This window comes from Corylus avellana, chromosome 2 (assembly GCF_965113065.1).
Source record: "Corylus avellana chromosome 2, dhCorAvel1.hap1.2, whole genome shotgun sequence".
In the NCBI taxonomy this organism is placed as follows: Eukaryota; Viridiplantae; Streptophyta; class Magnoliopsida; order Fagales; family Betulaceae; genus Corylus; species Corylus avellana.
Genome location: NC_142491.1, coordinates 21503472 through 21527468, shown reverse-complemented (window position 1 = coordinate 21527468; position 23997 = coordinate 21503472). Strand labels below are relative to the sequence as shown.

The window sequence follows — 23997 nt, the reverse complement described above, 5'->3', positions numbered from 1 at the left end:
ATGTTCTATGTATACAATCATGAGAGATCGCATACACCAATAGCATTCCTGAGATACTCAAACCTAGATCCATCTAGGGGTTTTGTAAACAGGTCAGCTAATTGGTGTTCAGTAGGCATAAATTCAAGAGATACCACCTGGGTCTCGACCAAGTCACGGATGAAATGATGACGAATGTCAATGTGTTTCGTGCGTGAATGTTGAACCGGATTCTTTGAGATGTTGATGGCACTCGTATTGTCACAGTAGACAATCATTTTTCCTTGATCAAATCCATAGTCGGCAAGAAGTTGCTTCATCCAGATGAGCTGTGTACAGCAGCTCCCAGCAGCTATATATTCGGCCTCAGCAGTAGAAAGAGAGATGGAGTTTTGTTTCTTACTCATCCAGGCGACCAGATTCGTTCCCACGTAAAAACATCCGCCTGATGTACTCTTTCGATCATCAGCATTTCCAGCCCAGTCAGCATCAGAATATCCTGCAAGTTCAAGATTTGTATTAGTAGAGAAATAAATTCCAAAATTGATTGTGCCATTTACATACCTGAGAATCCGTTTAACAGCTGTCAGATGGGATTCCTTTGGATTAGCTTGGAATCGAGCACATACACCCACACTGAAAGATATGTCTGGTCGACTAGCTGTAAGATAAAGGAGACAGCCTATCATGCTTCTGTATAAAGTTTGGTCAACGGATTTTCCAGCTACATCTGCACTTAGCTTAACACTCGTACTCATGGGTGTGCGAGCATGACTTTTTCCATCCAACCCAAATCTCTTCACAAGATCTTTGGCATACTTTGGTTGAGATACAAAAATGCCTTTGTTGGATTGTTGAACTTGAAAACCTAGAAAGTAGGTCAATTCACCAATCATACTCATTTCAAACTCTTGCTTCATTTCTGTAGAGAATTGATGAGCCTGTGAGTCAACTGTAGAGCCAAAGATAATGTCATCTACATAAATCTGGACAATGAGAAGGTGACTGCCTTTCCTACGAATGAACAATGTACGGTCAGCCTGTCCTCGGATGAACCCATGTGCAAGAAGATATGTTGTCAGACGTTCATACCAGGCTCTCGGAGCTTGTTTCAATCCATAAAGCGCCTTTTTCAACTTGTAAACATGATCCGGATAAGTTGGATCCTGAAACCCTTTTGGCTGAGCTACATATACTTCTTCTTGAAGAATGCCATTAAGAAAAGCACTCTTAACGTCCATCTGATACAATTTGATCTGAAGATGACATGAGATGCTCAACAAAATTCTGATAGATTCCAATCTGGCTACTGGTGCAAATGTCTCATCAAAATCCACTCCTTCAACCTGAGTGTATCCTTGAGCAACCAATCGAGCTTTGTTTCTTACCACTGTACCATGCTCGTCAGATTTATTCTTAAAGATCCATTTAGTGCCAATGATATTCTGATCTTTTGGTTTTGGAACCAATTGCCAGACATCATTCCTAACAAACTGATTGAGTTCTTCATGCATAGCTGACACCCAACTCTCATCTTCTAATGCCTCATTAACCTTCTTTGGTTCAAACTGAGAGAGATAACAAGAATAAGTGACTTGATTGACTACCCTGTTTCGCAGACGTAATCCTTCATTAACATTTCCCAGCAAATTTTCTCTAGGATGATTAAGTTTGACTCTGGAGGATGGTGCATGAGTGTTCAAGTGTGGAACTGGTGAAGGAGTCATGTCTTCAGTATCTGAAGGTATTGAAGTACGGACTGCTGAGCTGTTCGGACTAAGAGGTTCATGAGTTTTATCAGACATATCAACTTGCTCCCCCTCAACATGAGGCTCTTCTTCTGCAAAAAGCTCTTTGGTAGTTTCATCATCGATGACAACATTTACTGATTCCATTACTGTCTTGGTTCTTTTGTTATACACACGACTGGCTCGACTTGTATTAGAGTATCCAAGAAAAATTCCTTCGTCACTCTTCGCATCAAACTTCCCCAAGTTTTCTCTATCACGAAGAATGTAACATGTACTTCCAAACACCCTAAAATATTTGACAGTGGGTTTCTTTCCTCGCCATAGCTCATATGGTGTCTTGGTAGTAGTAGGTCTGAGAAAAACTCGATTAACAATATGGCATGCTGTATGGATTGCTTCTCCCCAAAAATGTTGTGCCAAATCCTTAGCATGTATCATAACTCTAGCCATTTCTTGTATGACTCGATTTTTCCGTTCAACTACTCCATTTTGTTGAGGAGTTATGGGAGATGAGAATTCTTGTTTGATACCTTGCTGAGAACAATAATCTTCAAAACTTGAATTCTCGAATTCTCTGCCATGATCGCTTCGGATCCGCTTGATGAGACAGTCTTGTTCATTTTGGATTTTCTGAAACAAGATCTGAGCTTGTGCAAAGGCTTCAGATTTTTCTCTTAACAGAACGACCCATGTGTATCGAGAGAAGTCATCAACGATCACCATAATGTATTTCTTGCCTCCCAAACTAGCTGTCCGTGTAGGGCCCATGAGATCCATATGAAGAAGCTCTAAGTTTCGAGAGGTAACAATACCTGAGATCTTTTTGTGAGGAGTTCTAGTTTGTTTCCCCAATTGGCATGGGCCACATTTTCCTTTATCTACCTGATGAATCTTTGGTAGATCAGCTATGGCTTCTGTCTTAGAAATTCTGACCAGATCATGAAAATTTAGATGCCCCAATCGTTGATGCCACAATTCTCCAGTGTCCAGAGTTGCCTTATTGCAATTTATTTGAGAATTTGAGGAGAGACAATAGCAATTGTCAGCAGTGCGCTTTCCTCCCATCAACCATTTTCCTTGAGAGTCAAATATGCTGCATTCTTTCTTGGAAAACTGGACCACTAAATCATAATCACAAAACTGACTGATGCTCAATAAATTTGCCCGGAGACCTTCAACATACAGTACTTCTTGTGGAGTAGGGGCACCGGTAATTTCCACAATTCCTTGACCAATCACCTTCGATTTGCTGCCATCTCCATAAGTGATGCTTCCACCTCCTTTGCCTTCTTTAAGCTCTTTGAATAGCGACTTATCACCTGTCATATGTTTTGAGCAACCACTATCCAGAAACCACAAACACGAGTTAAGCACACTTAAGGCAGTATGAGCAACAAGACATAGATGATCCTTCTTTTTAACCCAGACTTGTTCCTTTTGAGGAGGAACTTGCACATTTTTGTCAATTAAATTAGACACATCTTTTATATCAACAGAATTTGACAAAACAGCTAACTTTTCACTAATAAGTTTCACTTGAGCAGTTAAAACTTTTAGTTGATTTCCAATTCCAGGTTCATCTATTCTAGGGAAATTCTTCTGAGACCATGGTTGTTGAGCCCTAATTTGAAAACAGTTTGGTCGAGTATGACCTTTGACACCACAGTGAAAACAAGTAGGAATGAAGTTAGTCCTTACCGGAACTTTGAATTTCAATTTATTCTTCTTGGTCACATCTTCTGAACTTTCTTGAGGTAAGCAAGAATTCTCAATTTCCACATTTTTCATTTTAGGTTTCACAAACATGATTTTTGAAGTGGTTGCAACATTTGAAGAAGATGCATTAACATGTTTATTAAAACCCAATCCAGTCCTATCATGTGAATGTTTCTGATTTCCTAACATTTGATTCAATTTAGCACTCGAAAACTTCTTTAAATGATCATTCGAATCATTCAAGTTCTTTTCCAGAGATTTCACTTTAGCAATCAGCATGAGATTTTCAGAAGTCAAAGTGTTTCGAATAGCTAAACATTCATCCATAGATTTCATTAATCTTTCTTTCTCAAGTTCAGCTTCTTTCAGATTTTTCAGATTTTTCCTATTCAGCTTGTTCAATTTATCACATTCTACAAACAAGTTATTATAAGCAGTTTGTAAATCCACCTCATCATCAGATTCAATTTCAGATTCATTTATCATGTGAGGTGAGTTAACAGTCTCATAATAATTATCATAAGAAGCAGTAAAAGCTAAATAATTCACTCCTCCTTCAACATCTTCTTCGGATTTTTCATCATCTGATTCATCACTCTGAGTGACATTGAAAGCTTTACCTTTGGATTTTTTCAGATTAGCACATTCAATTCGAATATGACCCCTACCCCCACATTCATGACATTTTCGTCCACTAGTGAACTTATCTTTCTGATCATTCTCTAAGTTCTCACGTGGATTATTTCTAAACTCACCTTTCGGTTTCACAAGAGTTTTTGAGTCATGATTTTTAAACCTTCCATTCACGGGTCTAAAAAATTTTCTAAATTTTTTAGCAAACAGGGCAAATTCTTCATCATCCCCAGAATCCTCATCAGACGACCCACAAGAATTGACTTTAACATTTTTTGCTTTAAGAGCAATGTTTTTAGTTTTCTTGAGTTTGGGTAGAATTAGTTCAAAAGTCTGAAGGGAACCTACAAGTTCTTCTACTCTCATAGTATCTAAGTCCTTGCTCTGTTGTATAGCAGCAATTTGGGGAATAAACCTCTCAGGCAAAGATCTTAAGATTTTTTTTCACCACTTTAGCATCATCCATTTTCTTTCCCAAATTAATGGTAGAGTTTCTAATGGCACTAAGCTTTGAATAGAATTCATCCAAAGTTTCATCTTCCTGCATTCTAATCTCCTCAAACTGAGAAACCAACATTTGAATTTTTGAAGTTCTAACAACTTTGGTTCCTTCATGTGTGATTTCTAACGTTTCCCAAGCTTCCTTAGCTATTTCACATCTAGAAATCCTAGAAAATTCTTCATTTGAAACAGAGATGTAAATAGCATTTATAGCTTTGTCATTCGCAGTAGCACAATTTTTTTCTTCCGTTGTCCATTCAGCAATTGTTTTGTCTGGACGTGTCCATCCAGATTCAACAATATGCCAAACATTAATGGATTTAAAATAAGCTCTCATACGAATTTTCCAAAGCGTATAATTTGTTCCGTCAAAGACGGGAAGAGAATTAGGAGCAACCGTAAGAGACATTTGATATGGAGTCTCGGATCACACTCAGGAAATAAATCCTTCACAGAGTGAACCCGCTCTGATACCAATTGAAAATTCTAAAACGACTCCAATTATACCTATTCACACGTCTAGGAGTTTTACAAAAATTATTCAGAAAATAGATCTAACTTAGCAGTTAAAAATCAACCAAATACTGAAAGGAAATTTGCAATCAAGAACACAGAAATTTGGTTACGAAGAGGAAACCATTTAGAGAACTCTCTAAATGTAAAACCTCTCCGGGGCAGCCAAACCCAGGAAATCAATCCACTAAATAGAAGAATAAGGAATACAAGAAGAATAACAAAACCTTTGACTCTTCCTTGTACACGACAAGTGACCCACTTGACTTCTACCTCAGTAGCCCTTTCCAGAACATCTGGCACGATTCTTCTGAAGGATTTCCTTTCACCGGAACTCCGATTGGCTTCACGTATTTTCTCTTCAAAAATAATCTAGAACAAATTCTCTCTCTCTAAGTACCCTGATTTTTCTTAATAAAATACGTAGGTTACAATAGCACACTCACGTAGCTTAAATAGAAAAATACCCAATATAATACTGCCGTGTCCGGACATGGTGAATCTGAGGTCCGGACATGGCTAGGTTTACTTATTCGTAACCTAGTGATGTCCGGACCTCCAATTTGTGTGTCCGGACATCTCAACAAGAATGTGTTCTCTGGAACTGATGTCCGGACCCAACTTCTGAAGGTCCGGACATCCCCTTCATATCTCACGTTCTGGATATCAGGTCCGGACCCAGCGTCTGGAGGTCCGGACCTGCTTCATCAAATGTTGCTTCTGGAAATCAGGTCCGGACCCAGCGTCTGGAGGTCCGGACCTGCCTCATCAAATGTTGCTTCTGGAAATCAGGTCCGGACACAGAGTCTGGAGGTCCGGACCTGCTCTTCAAAATGTCCTTGCTGGTTTTTGTGTCCGGACCCGTTTTCTGTAGGTCCGGACATGCCTCTAGAATTTTCTTCCTGAAACATTTTGAGGTGATAATTTTTACCAACATACATGCAAACCGAATGTGCCAAATCTAAACTAACAAACTATGTCTAGTTACCTTTCTCTACCGCTTATGGCAGAAACAAGATGTTGGTAGGCATTCTTAAATGTCAACATATATCCATACGAATTAGTGAAAGAACTACCAACTGTTACACCTACTTAGTGGTTAGGTTGGTTATGTAAGGTTGTTATTAATTAGTCTGTCGAAGAAGAAAAACATGTTTCATTCACTCCCGGCTATAAATAGACATGTTCCCATGCAACATCTCTCACTCCTCACAAGACCAAGAATTCAGAGAATACAGAAGCTGAGAATCGTAGCCACAAGAAGAATGAAAGGGGTTCCTAATTGCCTTGTAGCTTTGGCACTCATGGCTTTGGCTTGCTCGGTTGCCTCTGCCTTTGACCCTTCTCCCCTGCAAGACTTTTGTGTTGCACTTAACACTTCCACTGATGCTGGTATGCACACTTCGTATTGTTATTATTATTTGCTTTTATCTGGATCTACATGTCAATCTAATTATGCTAGGAGGTATTACTTAAATGGGCCTTTTTAATTTCTGCATCACATGCTATAAACCATTATTATCAAGTGTCTTGTGCTATTAACAAAATTTCTTGTATGCAGTGTTTGTGAGTGGAAAGTTCTGTAAGGATCCAAAGCTTGCCAATGCTAATGATTTCTCCTTTCAGGGGCTAAACATTCCTAGAAATACTGAAAATGCACTCGGGTCGAATGTCACTCTTTTGAATGCAGACCAAATACCTGCCCTCAACACTCTTGGCACATCCTTAGCTCGCATCGACTATGCACCATACGGCCTAAATCCACCTCACACTCACCCTCGTTCCACAGAGATTCTACTAGTTGCAGAGGGGACCCTGTACGTTGGCTTCGTCACATCCAACCCAAATAACCGCCTCTTTACCAAAATTCTGAAGACGGGAGACGTCTTTGTATTCCCAATTGGTCTCATTCACTTCCAGTTTAATGTAGGAAAGACCAATGCTGTTGCTTTTTCAGGTTTTGGTAGCCAGAATCCTGGGCTCATCGTCATAGCAAATGCAGTCTTTGGATCCGATCCCCCCATCAATCCGGACGTTCTCGCCAAGGCATTCCAAGTGGACAAGAAAGTGATAGACGATCTTGAGAAACAGTTCAATTAAAGAACTACCTAATAGCCACGTACAATGAACTGTTTGATGGTTTAAATAAAGTTTGTCGTGCTTTCCTTGTTGTAATGTCCTAGCAATATATAATTATAATGAAATAAAATGTTTGCTTATGTACTCGATCTCTCCCTTGTTTTTTTTTTCGACATAGCATGCATGGTAACTAAGGTAGAGTGAGTGCAGGATTAAACTTACTAAAATTTTGAATCCACAAAGCGTACGTTTGGGATGGTATTTCTAACTTCTCTTGATCACATGGCCATCGCTTTCTAACTTTTCTAAAAAAATAAATTAATAAGCATTGGAATAAATAAACAGTAAATTCATGCAATTTCATGTTTCTGGTGTATCTCGTTTACAACAAAAGATGTAACTCCAATTCAAGATTTTTGTTCAGAAATGAAATCTACTCTTTCTATCTTAATTAACTGCAGCTTTCCCTTTAAAGGATTAGAAAATTAAACAAAACCATATTGGAATAGAAGATTTTAATTTCGAGCTATCTCCTATATATATCTATACGAATACTTTAACATTTGGAAAATGTGTCCTATATGTTTCATACTTAAGGACAATGTGTCCTACATGTACTATACCAATAAATTAACATTAGGACAAATTCCCTTTTGTCCTCTTAATCTACGAAATTTCAAGTTCTAGCTGTCATATGCCCTCTCTGATCAACTCTACACAACACCCTGCGTCCAATGTGCATTTTTTCCATCCATAATTATTGAAAATGACTAAATTACTTTAAGTTTGCTTTTGATTCGATTCTTTTTTTTAAAAAAAAAGGTAAAATTGTCGATTCACATTTTTTTGGACAATTTTCCCCTTTTGTTTAAAAAAACCGGCTCCTCTAGCCAGTTTATTTGAACTAGATAGGATATTCCAAATATGCTTTTGATTCCTTTGGCACCTTCTAACATTTTAATTGAAAAGTTTTGAAATTGGCTTACCTGAAAAGTTGTCTTATGTGAAGAGGAGAAGAAGTGTATAATAATTAATCCCTACATAGGGGGCGCTTGTCTCTTTTGAGCAAGAACTCTCGCAATTTTACTTGAAATGAAGATGAGCTTTGTAGTCATGATTTAATGTTATTGCATATGATGGTGTAAATGATGACATACCATTTATAATTTTTAAATGGCTTTACCATAGTATATATCATATAGCATCATCTGCATCGTTAGAAATGGAGAGGATCCTATTGTCTGTTTTAGGTTGGGAAGGGAAATCATTCCAGTCTCATTAATAGAAGAAGGATCACGAGTATAAAGCTCTTACATCGCAAAGCATAAAGCAACAAAGTAATTGTTATATATGAGTTACATAAATTTTTGAGTGGAAGGAGCACGGGGGTGGGGGGTGGCATTTCTAGCTCCATAATTGCTAATGCAAGGGAAGATACTGAGTTGTTAGATACTGTATTAATGGCATTGGAATATCTTGACAAAAAAGATCCAGAAAAAAGTAGAAAGAATCGGGCATAATATTTGAAGAATATTGTATAAATAAAGATCTGTATAAGAGTGAAAAGAATCATGCAAAATAGTTGAAGATTATTTCTTTGTCTACAAGTATTTTAGTGGGAGAATGCTCAAACCTTAGCCAATATAAATGCATGTCATTATTATTGTAAATCAAGTTTTGAATTATCGACTAAATTTCAGTCTTTCAGAGTTATTTTAATGTTTGCTTATTTGGAGCAATTATGGTCTTTTTCTCCCTTATTTGTTATTTTCTCTCTTCTTGAATTTCCTTTTAAATTTTCAATTATTAGTTTCTGCTGCTATCATACTTTGTCACAATAATCTTAGTTCTACCCGTCGTCAATTGTCCACTTTGGTTAAGTGAAATATTAACCATGTGCATATTAGCTCTTGGACACCATTTTCTTCCAAGCCGATTTTGAATGATATGTTCTACCTAAAGTTTGTTACAATTGGTATCATAAAAGAAATTATGTTACAAGTTCGAGTCACGAAGGAACGACCTATAAGTTGGATTAAGAAGTCTTAATATTATGTATGGCATGGGCACACCACCAGGTTAGCCTGAATAAAGTGAGCTGTCATGGATGTGGAATTTGAAAGAGTGATAATTAATGTTACAATTCCAAGTGTTCTATGTTGATTAAGTGCAATCTAAACCATATGTATATAAACTCTATCAACTCTTTAAAAAAAAAAAAAAAAAAAAAAATAGAGGAAACGTGGTGCACAATGGGAGAGAGAAGCAAAATGAGGTTGGCTAAGGTTAAGGTCATTGTCGAAAAATTTGGGATTTTTATATAATTATGTTGGGGAAATAAACGGTTAATATACATACTTGAACACCACTTTAACCCAAAAGCCTAAGCTTATGTGCTTGGGTCCGCTTAATTATATTAACTACTTTTTATTTTTAATTTTTTTTTATTTTTACTTTATACTTTATCAATGCAGGATTCAACACATACAAGTGTGCTCACAACAATCTTCCCTTCACTTGCGAATCTCTTCACATTGACCACTCGCTTGTGAGTTTTTGTACATTTCTAACAGTATCCCGTGTCAAGAGTTCCGAAAGCAGACACCAACTCCAAACCATGCGCATTCAGACACCCGTCCCCACGAAGCTAATCATGGCTTTGATACCACTTGTTGAGAAGATAAAGCAGTTTGAGAGTTTAACTAAAAGTACATTAATATACATATTTGGATGCCACACTAACCTTATGGGCTTGAGTTCACTTATGTATATTAACTACTCTTTTCCTTTTTACTTTTTCAATGTAAAACTCAACATTCACAAGTGCACTAACAACAAATTAAATTAATGGATTTCACTCCATCAGCACTTGTTCAATGGCATCTATAATTTATTAATTTTTTAATCGCAGAACCAAAATTCAAAACCTATGATCAGATACTGATCAATTTCGAGGGGTTTTCAGTTCGGTTCAAAACCTTAATTAGCTCACCCCTACGTGCTCTAGTTTAAATGATTCAATCCGAACACATTACTTAGTTGTATTTGTATTAATATGCTAGATAATATGTCTGTTGGTAGATAATATATTTTTCATGGTTGCTTAGATTTAAAGGTTTCCTAGAACTAACTACCATTCCAAAGTTTTTGGTATTTTCTTGTCTTTTCCATAATTTCTTTTCTTTGTTCGAGTTAGAGAGAAGTTAGAAGTAATATTTGAAACACGTACTTGGTGGATTCAATCGTTTAGTCGCTCTACCTTACATACCAAGCATGCTACGTTGAAAAAAACACAAGGAGTTCATAAGCAACCGTGTAATTTCATTATCATTATATATTGTTACAACAAGCCAAAAATAGAAAACTTTATTCAAACCATCTAACAGTTCGTTGTGGCTACAACATATAGTTCTCTAATTATTATCCCTCGAACTTTTTCTGTAGATAGTCAACCACATTCTTGTCCAATTGAAAAGCCTTGATGAGAACATCTGGATTGATAGCAGGATTGGCTCCAAAAACATTATTTGCTATGGTGATGAGCCCAGGATTTTGGCTGTTGAGACCGACAAAAGCAACAGCATTACTCTTTCCAACATTAAACTCAAAGTGAATGAGACCAATTGGGAACACAAAGACGTCTCCCACGTTTAGGATTTTACTAAAGAAGCGGTTATCAGGGTTGGATGTAATAAAGCCAACATACAGAGTACCCTCTAAGACTACTAGAATCTCGGAGGCACGAGGGTGAGTGTGGGGTGGAATCAGGCCGTATGGTGCCAAGTCTAAGCGAGCTAAGGATATGCCTAGTGTGTTGAGGCCAGGGATTTCGTCCACATTCAAAATAGTGACATTTGACCCGAGTAGATTTGCAGTGCTTCTAGGAATGTTTAACCCCTGAAAGAAGAAATCATTGGCAGTGACAAACTTTGGATCCTTGCAGAACTTTCCATTCACAAATACTGCATGCAAAAAAAGTTGGTTAGTATCACAAGATACGTACGTATTCAAGTAATCCCTCCTAGCATAATGACATTAATATGTAGATCCCAATAAGGATGAGAAAAAAACAATCCAGACTCTTCAAATGGCTCCAAAAGAACATCAATAATAACAACAACAATAATGTGCATATACCAGCATCAGTGGAAGAGTTAGCTGCAACACAAAAGTCTTGCAGAGGAGCAGGGTCATAGGCAGAGGCAATGGAGCATGCCAAGGCCATGAGTGCCAAAGCTACAAGGTAATTAGGAAACCCTTTCATCCTTCTTCTGGTTTATGATCCCTTTCTTCTGTATTCTCTGAATTCTTGGTTTTTTGAGGAGTGAGATATGTTGCATGGGAACATGTCTATTTATAGCCGAGAGGAATGAACTGGTCTACGTTTTTCACTAGATGAAGCCTGTAAGGTTGTAACACTTTGTAAGTTAACGATTTTTTATTAGCGTGTGAACCGGCTGTTATTTAACGACTTAATTTGCAGATATTAGAAATATTGCAGTCAAATCTGACCACTTCAATAAATGGAAGAGTGCAGATCCGATGTTGCTTTCTCCAATCCAAGCTTATCTTGCTTTGCCATGCTAGAAAAGCTTTCCCAGATAGTACCATGATAGGGCATTTGGTATATTCTTGTCTACTTGTCTTTGTTTTTTTCTCTTCTACTTATGGTTTCTCCGGATTTGAAATGTTTGTAGGTATTTGGTTGGGGGGTTTATCGAGACTGGATTCAGTCGGACCATTTCAATGCTCAAGTTGGTGTATATGGAGAGGGAATTTTTTTTTGAAAAATACGGAGAGGGAATTTTAGTAGTCTTGTTAAGGCAAAATGAGCGTATCTGAGTCAATATCATTTCTTTCTTTATATATATATAGGCCATTATCTCTACCCTTCCTCTTTAGGATTTTAGGGATTCATGCCAACAAGTTGTTATTATTGTTATTAATGTAGAGATTCCTCCCTAAATTTGTTTGCAAGGGGCATATGGCGGGAATAGGATCCTCTAGGGTATCCAGTTCATGGCTGGGATTTCTTTTTAGAAATCCTAGAGCCACAAATAACACGTCTCATTAACAAAAAATAATAATAAAATATTATTTAAGATAAAAAATAATAATAATAAATCAAATAATAAAAAAAAATAAGGCCACCGATCTTGGCCATAGCGGGTGGTTGGACCATCCCATTTTAGCTGGGGTGGCCTGAGCTTCACCCCAATGGCCGGCCAGGGGTGGTAGGGGGTGGCCGACCACCCCTTGTTTTTAAAAAATATTTTTTAATTTTTAATTATTTTAAAAATATATATAATATTTATATTATTATTTTTATTAGATATTCTACAATTCAAAATGAACTGAAGAAGATCTTACTCCCATATGACGTGGGTAAGCAATTAGCTGAGTTGGCAAAGTTAGGAATCAGTTGTTGAACGCTGCATCTTGGCATGGGTGAACTTGAATCCTTCATTGTTATTTGGACTATGGGCAGGTGGATCTTCTAGGCTCTTTGGTAGGTGGCTATTGGGAGGTCAATGGTAACTAGGCCCTCTAGTAGTCCCTTAATTGTCTTTAGCGATTATGCTGATAGTTGTTTATTATAATTTTGTCTATTAAGACCATCGATAACTAGACCCTCCAATCGTTCCTCAATTCCCTTGAGAGATTAGGCAATAGTCGTTAAGTTATGAGATTGGGTATACATTCGTTTTGTTTTTGCAATTAAACACGTCTTTGTAGTGCCCAAGACTTTTAAGATATCAGGTATAGGGGTGAGCAGATTAACCGTTTACCGATTACCGACTTTAACCGAACCGATATTAACCGTAACCGATAGTTATCGGTCGGTAATCGGTTAAAAATTTTATACCGATAAGCTTATCGGTCGGTAATCGGTCGGTTAAAATTTTTTTATCGGTTAACCAATATGACCGATATGACCGATAAGCTATTTTAATTTTTAATTTTTTAAAATTTTATATTTATTATTAAAAGTTAAAACCAAAACGACGTCGAATTTCCTTCCAATGAAGAATTTCAATTTTGCCATTTTGAATTAGATAAAGCTTGATTTTTTGGTTGACATATTTTGTTCATTGTAACGAAATGGGCTTCCAGAAACTAGAACAGTAGAACCGATTCTGCATTTCTGCTCATGGAGCAATCTCAGATGATGCTCCGAGTAAGAGAAAGAGTTTATTATACTAATATAAACTACAAAAAAAAAAAAAAAAAAAGCCTAATAAAAAGCCCACAAAACTCAATCTAACAATTCTCAAATTAATTTTTGGCCCAATTAGCAATTAGTAAAAAAGCCCAATAAAAAGCCCACAAAAGCCCAAACCGGTTTAACCGACCGATTAACCGATTACCGATATAACCGATAATTTTCAGTTAAGACTTCTTATCGGTCGGTAATCGGTTAAGATTTGATTAACCGATAGCTTATCGGTTAACCGACCGATAAGTCCATTAACCGGTCTTAACCGACCGATACCCAGTCCTAATCAGGTATGAGAAAATGGAGTTTTTGGAGGAACTAGGGTTATCACTAAAAACGAGGAAAGCTCCACGTAAAGAGTTAGTATTCTTAAATGCTTGAGTGCTCTATATGTTGAGCATATGTGTGAGTGTAAAAAGAATAGAATCTCACATTGAAAATATATAAGAAATGTGAGTGGTTAATATAGAATTGTTGGGCCCAAAGTTAAGTGGTTAATATATATATCATTGTTGGGCTCAAACCTATGAACTTAAGCTTTTGAGTTGTGTGGTATCTCAACATGCTATATTATATATGGACTCACAAAAGGACTTCCCAAATGCATTAATCTCCCAACAACGAATATCTGAGCCAAGTTTAGTTTCTTGGAAAAGGTGGTGCCGATTAATCACTCATACTTTTATATATTTTCAATGTGTGATTCTATTCTTTTTACACTATGTGATGGAATCGCATATAAGGAAGAGATTGTTGAGTAAATATGTCTATTCTTTTTACATTCACGTGAGTGTAAAAAGAATAGAAGCACACATTGAAAATATATAAAAAGTATGAGTGATTAATATAGTATTGTTGGGCCCAAATTCATGGGCTTAAGCTTTTATGCCGAGAAAGTACGGAGTTTGTCAAAAATTCATTTCAAGAGAATAAGCTGAAGTTTTAAGCATAAACCTATTGACCCTCCATTATTTTACAAAATCATGTCATTCATTACATGTATGAATGTACTTTGAGATATTTTACATATGTACTAAAAAGAAAATATGTTTTGCAAGAAAATGATTTTTGAGAAGCTGGTAATTAAGCTTTGGAAGGAAAACTTAATTCTCAAAAAATAACAATGTTAGGGGAAAAGAATGATATTATGTTTAAAGTTTGATATGCAAAAACACGGAATTAAGGGGTGACGTTGGCCAATATCGATTAATGTTGATTTAGTCAGATTATATATATAGAGGATAACTTCTATAAGGAGGTGGTGTGAAACACCTCCTTTGTTCCCACCAATGAGCATTTGACAACTAGGAAAATCACACACTTTCAAATGAGATGAGAAGCACTAGATTAAAATCCATTCTCCCATCATAAAAAAAAAAAAAAAAAAAAATTCTCCTCAAACGAGTCAAACCCATCATTTTCTCTCTTTCTCTCTCTCTCCTCACTTCTCCGTGCTCTGTCTTTCTCTCCCTCTCTCTCTCTCTCTCTCTCTAGCGGAAGCAGTGACCACCGCCAAGCCCAACCCAGAGCTGCCGGAGAAGACGCCGGAGCCCAGCCCAGAGTTGCCAGAGAAGATGCCGCAGACCAGACCTCTTCGGTGCTCTCTTTCTCTCTCTCTCTCTCCGATGCTCCATCTCTCTCTCTCTCCTTCTTACCGGCAAAGAAAAAAAATCTGGATTGGTTGAGGCAAAATTTTTGTTTTTGTAAAAGGCAAAAAAAAAAAAAAAAAAAAAAAGAACCACAACAATCAGTATTAATTAAGATCATGCAGGAAATTATAAGTTTTAGTACATAAATTCGTTCTTTTTAGATCTGGTTTTATTGTCAAATAATCTGGGCTCCGGCGTCTGGTCCAGCGTCGGGCTGGGCTCCGGCGTCTTCTCCGGCGAAATGTAAGCTGGACTTCGGTGTCTTCAACGGCAAGACCTTTGTTGCCGCCGGAGAGAGAGAGAGATGGAAGAGAGGGAGAGATCAGAGAGAGAGAAAGGGAGTGAGGGTCTGAGGGAGAGCTCGCCACTGGAGAGAGAGAGAGAGAAAGAAAGAGAGGGAGGGAGAGGGAAAAATGAGGGTTTTTGTGATTTTGGGAGAAAGAGTTTTTAATCAGGTGTTTTGCATCTTATTTTAATTGGTGTAATAATCCTAGTTGTCAAATGCTCATTGGTGGGCACAAAAGAGGAGATTTACACCGCCTCCTTATAGAAGTTATTCCCATTATATATATATATATATATATATAGGATATGTTGTCTCTAGAACTCCACTAACGTGTTCAACCCATGCATTAATTTTGTTTAAATTTAAACGCCACATACATATATATTAACCAATTAAAGCCGTCAAATTTGGCTGCATCTTCTCTTCTGGCAGGTTTGGGAGTACGTTTGAGGATCTAAAAGTGCGTTTAAGGATCAAAAAATTTGTTTGAAGAAAAAAGTATATGTTTGGTAAAAAAAAATTAAAAGCGCTTTTAAGGATCAAAAAGCCTAAGAATGACGAAAACACACTTTTGACAAAAATATAAAAATAAAGCTTTTGCCAAAAAGCGTTTTTTAACTTAAAAGCTCTATTTATCAAACATAATCTTAAAAAGCGTTTTTTTAACTTAAAAGTTTTTTTACCAAAAAAAAGTGTATATATCATGTATATGTGCGTGCAGTAGTGGTTAAAGAATGGTTCACCCATTAACAGAGACGGAGGGAGGGGGGGACCGGGGTGGGCCATGGTCCCCCCCCAAAATAAGGAAAAAAAAATATACGTAAAAAAATAATAAAAACCCCAAAATAAGGAGAAAAAAAATTATAAGTTAAAAAAATAATAAAAAAAAGTAAAATTAAAGTTTTAATTTTAGTCATTTAGCACCTTCAAAAAAAAAAAAAAAAGGCCCTATTTTTAAATTTTTTGGCCTTATCCAATAAAAATTTTTTGCCCTATTTTTAATTTTGTTGGCCTATACCCACTAAGTTTTTTTTATTTTTGGCCTTTACTTTCAAATATTCATTTTTTTTTGCCTTTACAGTAGTTTTTAGTTCATAAAAAACAACCAAAATAATTTTTTTTAATAAAAAAATTTTAAAGAACCAAAAAAAAAAAATTTGGCTGGCCCCCTTCCATAAAATTTCCTAACTCCGTCCCTGCCCATTAATTAATTAAATAACCATTGATGAAGAATTAATTACCAAGTCTTAATTCGAAATCTTCTCCGTGCGTGGAAGTCAAAACATAAGACGCCTCCTTCTATAAATAGGCGTCCTCGATCCAATGCAACATTAATTCTCACAGGAAGATCGAATACACAGCATATATACTCAAATTAAGATTGTACTTGGAGATAACCTCAAAGATGATGAAAGGAGTTCCTAAGACGTTGCTATTATGTATGGCCTTGTTGGCTTGGGCATGCTCCCTTGCCTCTTCGTCTGACCCCAGTCCTCTTCAAGACTTCTGTATTGCCATTAACGATACTTCTTCTGATCATGCTGGTATATCATCACTCACTTGATCTTCTTCTTTTCCCCTCATGCATCGTAGGACTCTACATACTAATATATATATTGCAACCACTCATCATTTGGAAGCCCTTTGTGATCTGCGATATATAACAATTACTTTTTTTCCTACTGCAGTATTTGTTAACGGAAAGTTTTGCAAGCACCCCAAGCTTGCCACTGCCAATGATTTCTTCTTCTCAGGGCTCGACACTGCTAGAGACACCTCAAATCCACTCGGATCCAATGTCACTCTCCTCAATGTCGACAAAATACTAGGCCTCAACACCTTGGGCATATCATTGGCTCGCATTGACTTTGCTCCTTACGGCCTAAATCCTCCCCACATTCACCCTCGTGGAACCGAGATTCTTGTAGTCCAAGAGGGTACTCTATTAGTTGGTTTTATCACATCCAACCCAGACAACCGCCTATTCTCCAAAGTTCTAAATGCAAGAGACGTCTTTGTCTTCCCAATTGGTCTCATTCACTTCCAATTTAATGTAGGGAAAACCAATGCCATTGCTTTTGCTGGTCTCAGCAGCCAGAACCCTGGGCTCATCACCATAGAAAATGCTGTCTTTGGATCTAATCCTCCCATCAATCCTGATGTTCTAGCCAAGGCCTTCCAACTTGACAGGAATGTGGTCAATTATCTTCAAAAAAAATTCTAGTGGGACAATAATTAGAGAAATATTTGTAATAACCAATAATGAATCATTAGATGGTTCGGATCAAGTTTGTCATTATTTAATTCCCTTATTGTAACGTCATAGCAATAAATTAATTGAAATAAAATGATAATTTCTTATATTTACTCTCTCACTCTCTCTCTCTCTCTCATTGAGTAATAATGGGGGAAGAACAATTGCACAATTGGGTCACAACCAGACCCATGGCAGGGTTTGGTGGTGACCCCGATGTGGTTCTGCTTCACGGCCAGACCTACAACGAGGCCTGGTGGTCACCTCAGTGTGGGTGTATTGAGCCACGAGTCGCAAGGTGGGAATGGTTACCCACCAGACCATTCTTTATTGTTTTTAAAAAAGAAAAATTAAGCGTATTTGTAAATTTCACACCCTCCATCAAAATTTTTTAAAAGTCCTTAACTGAGAGGTGACATTGCAAAAAATTAGAAGTGCGATACACTAAATTGAGAGTTTTTAAACTTTTTGGGGGAACATGCAAAATTGATGGAAGTTATGGCCGGTTAAGCGGATATTTTAATAGCTATGACATCTTGGTAGCAAACTCTTTTCCAAAAACTATGTATAATGACATTTGTTATTATAAACATTGATTAAAGGTATTTTTAAGTGAGGGCTTATTTATAAAAACTGTTAGTATACTTATATTTACTAAGTCATGGACTCACACATATATTTGTAAAATTGGGGTAATTTAACAAATGTCTCTTAAGAAAATGAAAAAGGCCACTATCTTTGAAAGGGCTGACTTGAGCAAAGTCAATTTTTACTATAGATGTGAGAATATATATTCCTCATGTGGCATATTTTGATGGTTATGTATAAACAGTATGGTTTAATATATGTTATGTATTAGAAACTTTGGTATATTTTATAAGTGAGTTTGTAGTGCCAAAAAGAAAAGAAATTTTTTTTACATGATTTTTTCTGTTGCGAGTATTTAGTAGGTAATAGAGTCACGTGGAAAAATCAGATATTTCCTACTTACGACTTGTATTTGAAGCTTTTGGTACGTAATAGGAGCAAAATATAAAATATCCACGGTCAAGCCGGGATCTCCCTTTCCTATATTCTAAAGTGTATCCAGATTCCTCCGATAGGTCTAAAAGGTGGTCTGTTTTTGGCTAGGAAGCATGGAATTGAGCTTGAGCTTATTGATGAGGACTCTCATCACATTTCTTCTTTAAATTATTCGAATCGTCTGCATTGCCCTTGGTTACTCTCGTTTATTTATGCTCCTCACCTGAGCCATAAGAGAGTGGAGTTTTGGGAGAAGATTACTGGGGTTGGCTTTTCCTTCTAGGGTCCACAACCCCTACTGGGGGATTTTAATTGCATCCTATCCCCATCGGAGCCCTTTTTGATGTAGGACAATCGTTACCATATTTTCAGTGAAAACGAAAATAAGAAAAATATCTAATTGGCTCATATACGGTGAATCACTTTACAAATCTGTTTTGAACTACTAATCATCCACGCTCCGGTGCGTTTGAACCACAACTGTCGCATGCCGACCGGAAGGAAAACATTTGTTGTCTACATGCATGACTCGTTGAAGCCGGAGAAGAATGTGTAATGACATGTCTAGGATTTGGACTGGTGGCAAAAACGTATATCTGCTTCGAAAAACACCGATCTAAGAATCCTTGCAAAAACTGACAAAGCCAAAAGATCGGGGAGGATGACAAACAGCTAGGTGGAGTAGGCGGCCAAAAAGGTAGAGGAGGCTGGGCACTGTTGCTGAAGTCTAAACAAAATTTAAAACAAAAACAAGAAAAAAAGGGGAAGCGAGGAAGGACTCCCTTTTGGATTGCACTGGAAGGGGGCTAGGGTTTGCAGGCAACATCAATCTCCAATGATCCAATCTTGCAATGATAAGCTTTTGAGAAAAGTTAAATTTAATCACTTACGCTCTGTTTACTTCGACGTAAAATGGTTTCTAGAAAATAATTTCCGCATTTTACGGTGTTTACTTCAACGTAAAACAGTGGTCAACGGAAAATATTTTCCTTTTGACCAAAAATTTTTCTTCAATTTTTGAAAAATTGTGTACGGTTTTGAAAACCGTAACCCAGCGAGATTCTGAGCGGGTCTTGGTAAGGTTCGTCGATTTAAGAATGAGATCCTCACATTTGGAAAATGGTTTATGGTTTTGAAATGTGAGCATCTCATTCTTAAATCAATGGACCTTACCAAGACCCATCCAAAATCTCGCCGGGACTTGCTTGGGACCTGCTCGGGACTTGACCGGGACTCACCCAAGACCCGCTAGGGACCGCGCCAGGACCTGCCCGGAACCTAACCGGACTTGAACGGGACCCGCCCAGACCTGCCCGGGACTTGCCTTGGACCTAACGGGGACCCGCTCGGGACCTGACCGGGACTCGACCGGGACCCCCTAGGACTTGCTCGGGACTTGCCCTAGACCTAACCGGGACTTGACCAGGTCCTGCCTGGGACTTGACTGGGACTTGACTGAGACCCACTCGAGACTTTCCCGGGACCCGCCCGGGACCTGATTGGACCTGCCCGAGACTTGACCAGGACTTGCCCGTAAACCATTTTCCGAATGTGAGAATCTCATTCTTAAATTGACGGACCTTACTAAGACCCATCGAGAATCTCGCCGAGACTTGCCCGGGACCTGCTCGGGACTTGACCGGGACTCGCCCAAGACCCGCTCAGGACCACGCCAGGACCTGCCTGGGACCTGACCGGACCTGCCCTAGACCCAACCGGGACCTGCCCGGGACTTGCCCTGGACCTGACGGGGACCCGCCCGGGACTTGACCGGGACTTGAGTAGGACTGGCCTAAGACTTTATCGAGACCTCCCTAGGACCAGCTCGGGACTTGCCCGGGACGGCGGGACCTACCCGGGACTTGACTCGGACCTGCTTGGGACCTGACCGGGATCCACCCGGGACTTGACCAGGACCTGCCTAGGACGTCGCCAGGACCTGCCCAGGACTTGACTAAGACCCCGCTGGGACTTGATCGGGACCCACCCGGAACTTGCTTGGGACTTGCTTGGGACCTGATCGGAACCCGCTTGGGACTTGACAGGGACTCGCCAAGGACTTGCCCACGACTTGATCGGGAGGTGACTGGGACCTGCTCGGGACTTGACTGGGACTCGCCTAGGACTTGCCTGGGGCCTGCTCGAGACTTGACCGGGATCCTAGCGAGACATGCCCAGGACTAGATCGGGACCCGCCCGGGACTTGTCCGATTGGGTCCCGGGAGGGTCCTGGTCAAGTCCCAGCAGGGTCCTGGGTGGGTCCCGATTAGGTTCTGGGTGGGTCCAGGGCAACTCCCGGGCAGGTTCCAGTCAAGTCCTGGGTGGCTCCCGTTCAAGTCTCGACGGGGTCCGGGGCAGTCCTGGTAGGGTCCTGGGCACGTGGCGAGTTCGGTCAAGTCCCGAGCGGGTCTTGATCAAGTCTTAGGCGGGTCCCGGCGAGGTCCCGGGCAAGTCCCGGGCATGTCCGGTCAAGTCCGAGCAGGTCCCGGTCAAGTCTTGGGCGGGTCCGGGCAGGTCCCGGTGGGGTCTCGGGCAAGTCTCACGCGGGTCCCGATGGCGTTCATGGCAAGTCCCTAGCGGGTTTGGCTGAGGTCCCGATCAAGTCTCGGGCGGGTCCCGGTGGAGTTTCGGGCAAGTCCCGAGCGGGGTTGGATGAGGTCCCGATCAAGTCCCAGGTGAGTACCAGTCAAGTCCTGGGCGGGTTCCATCGGGTCCCGGGCAGCTCTCGGCGGGGTCCTGGGCAAGTCCTAGGTGGGTCCCGATCAAGTTCCGGCTAGGTCCCGAACAAGTCTTGGCGGGATCCTTATTGGAAAAAAAACAATATTAAAAAAAATTATTTTCCATGCGCACGGTAAATGCCATAAATTGTTTTCGACAGAAAATATTTTCAGGGAAAATGGCTATCCTGAAAATATTTTCCGACGGAAACAATTTTACGTCGAAGTAAACGGGGCCTTAATCATTACTTTATCATTGATGAGGAAAATTATGTGTTATATATGTGCTATCCCTAATGAGGTTGAGATTTTCCAAGCCATTTCTTGAGGGAGGTAATTAAAGCATTAATGAGAAATATATTATAATCAAAGTTTGGCGATCATTTATCACAAGCATTAGCTTCCGAATTTTGTTCAATATTTTATTTTGAAAATGTCAACTATTAATGTAGTATGCTGTTCTATAGTCTACAAATAAAATTGAACGGTCACATTAAGTCTTGAGGTAAGAAAGAAAGAGATAGGCCCAAATTAGTAGCAGATATGCTCACACGAGGACAATAAAATATAGTGCGACCTTAGGATGATTCTGTGGAAGATGCTAAATCATTAAGTTGTTCCTGAATGGGTCAATTGTATTTTTAAATATCAAATCATTAAACTATGAACTTGTGAATTTTAAAAACAAAACATTTCTTAATGGAAACATCATGAATTGACTGAGTGTTTGCGTGTAGAACAGATTTAAGACCAGCAGACAGAAACAGTAACATATGTATAACTTATCATATTCGTCAAATAAAAATTCAACCTAAAGGAGCAAAAACTTTCCGTGTATGCAACATCATGACGGAATATTGTCAATTATATTTCTGTCTCAAACCTGGTCGTTGGAGGAATTTATCAAAACGACCAGGATTCGTGGCTCTTATATATATATATATATATATATATATATATATATATATATTCCAGTTTAAGTAATATTTTTTGTTATATATAAAAGGTTGGAGAAAGCAACATTAGAACAATAGAACTACACTGTTCCATTAATTGAAGTGGTCGGATTTGGCAGAATTTCGAAACGTGCAAATTAAATGGATAAATAAAAAATCGATAACTTACCAAGTTTTGCAGCCTTACAGGTTCCATCTGGTGAAAAACACAGACCGGTTCATTCACTAACTGATATAAATAGACATGTTCCCATGCTTCATCTCTCACTCCTCTCAAAATCAAGAATTCACAGAATACAGAGGAAAGAGATCATAAACCAGAAAAAGTATGAAAGGGTTTCCTAATTACCTTGTAGCTTTTGCACTCATGGCTATGGCATGCTCCATTGCCTCTGCCTATGACCCTGCTCCTCTGCAAGACTTTTGTGTTGCAGCTAGCACTTCCACTGATGCTGGTATATACACATTCTTGTTATTATTACTATTTTCTCTACAAGTCATTTGAAGCATCTGAGTTGTTTTTTTCTCAACCCATATCAATGTAATATTATAAACCATTATAATGTAATGTCTTGTGATATTAACAAACTTTTCTTTGTGCAGTATTTGTGAATGGAAAGTTCTGCAAGGACCCAAAGCTTGTCAATGCCAATGATTTCTTCTTCCAAGGGCTAAACATTCCAAGAAGCACTGCAAATCAACAAGGGTCGAATGTCACTCTTTTGACTGTGGACCAAATACAAGGCCTTAATACATTAGGCGTATCCTTGGCTCGCATTGACTTTGCACCAAATGGCCTAAATCCTCCCCACATTCACCCTCATGCCACTGAGATTTTTGTAGTCGTAAAGGGTACCTTGTATGTTGGCTTTGTTACATCTAACCCTGATAACCAATTTTTCACGAAGGTTTTAAATGTTGGAGATGTCTTCGTATTTCCAATTGGCCTCATTCACTTTCAATACAATGTAGGAAGTACTGATGCTCTTGCCTTTTCCGGTCTCGGTAGCCAGAATCCGGGGCGCATTAGCATAGCAGACACAATATTTGGATCTAATCCTCTCATCAATGCTGACGTTCTCACCAAAGCCTTCCAATTGGACAAGAATGTGGTTAACTATCTTCAAAAACAGTTTTCTTCCAACAACGTTTAGAGAAACATTTGTAATAGTAATTACGATGAACCATTAGATGGTTCATATAAAAAGTTTGCCTTGTTTTGCTAGTTTTAACATATATAGTTTTAGTAATTATAATTAAATGAAATGATTTCTTATGTACAAGCACTTTCTTTCCTTTTTCGTAGACAGGTTTTTAGGTTGTGTGGAGGTTTAGTTGGTACGTTCTGCAAATTTTTGCTGTTTAGGGATTTATGTATTTAGCCTTGGCTCAAGTGTAATTCTGTTTAGAATTTTGCTCACTTGATGATATATACAATATTGTTATTCATTCATCCGTCCTTTTTGTGTCACTTTTGTGTCCCTAACAAAATGAGCTGACTTTTAAAATTACAATTTCATTCATCAAACAAAAGCAAATGATTGATGATGAGATATTTGATCGCATCGGTGGGCCTAAGTATCGCTTACTAATTTGGTTTAAAAGAAGCTGAGTAATTTTAATTTAATAGTAATTCAAAAATTCATATCAATTTTTAAAATGATAACAAAATAGTCCATAGCGCTTTACTCCTCTTTAATTATTCATGATAATAAAAAATTGT

At 38.5% G+C, this 23997-nt stretch overlaps 3 protein-coding genes and 1 pseudogene across 3 annotated transcripts; 3 read left to right on the top strand and 1 right to left on the bottom strand.

Moving 5' to 3' along the window:
- Positions 1-6343: 6343 nt before the first annotated feature.
- Positions 6344-7206, top strand: LOC132167373 (germin-like protein subfamily 1 member 13). Its single transcript, XM_059578325.2, has 2 exons — positions 6344-6485; positions 6655-7206. The coding sequence occupies exons 1-2, from the start codon at positions 6359-6361 to the stop codon at positions 7191-7193; spliced, it is 666 nt and encodes a 221-aa protein (XP_059434308.2). The 5' UTR covers positions 6344-6358; the 3' UTR covers positions 7194-7206.
- Positions 7207-10592: 3386 nt separating this feature from the next.
- LOC132167504 (germin-like protein subfamily 1 member 7) lies at positions 10593-11520 on the bottom strand. Its single transcript, XM_059578499.2, has 2 exons — positions 11310-11520; positions 10593-11134 (listed from the first exon to the last, which is right to left on the bottom strand). Exons 1-2 carry the CDS (start codon positions 11434-11436, stop codon positions 10593-10595), a joined length of 669 nt encoding a protein of 222 aa, XP_059434482.2. The 5' UTR covers positions 11437-11520.
- A 5209-nt stretch (positions 11521-16729) lies between these two features.
- LOC132167320 (germin-like protein subfamily 1 member 11) lies at positions 16730-17548 on the top strand. Its single transcript, XM_059578256.2, has 2 exons — positions 16730-16868; positions 17013-17548. Exons 1-2 carry the CDS (start codon positions 16730-16732, stop codon positions 17546-17548), a joined length of 675 nt encoding a protein of 224 aa, XP_059434239.1.
- Positions 17549-22602: 5054 nt separating this feature from the next.
- LOC132169135 (germin-like protein subfamily 1 member 7 pseudogene) lies at positions 22603-23428 on the top strand (annotated as a pseudogene).
- Positions 23429-23997: the final 569 nt, after the last annotated feature.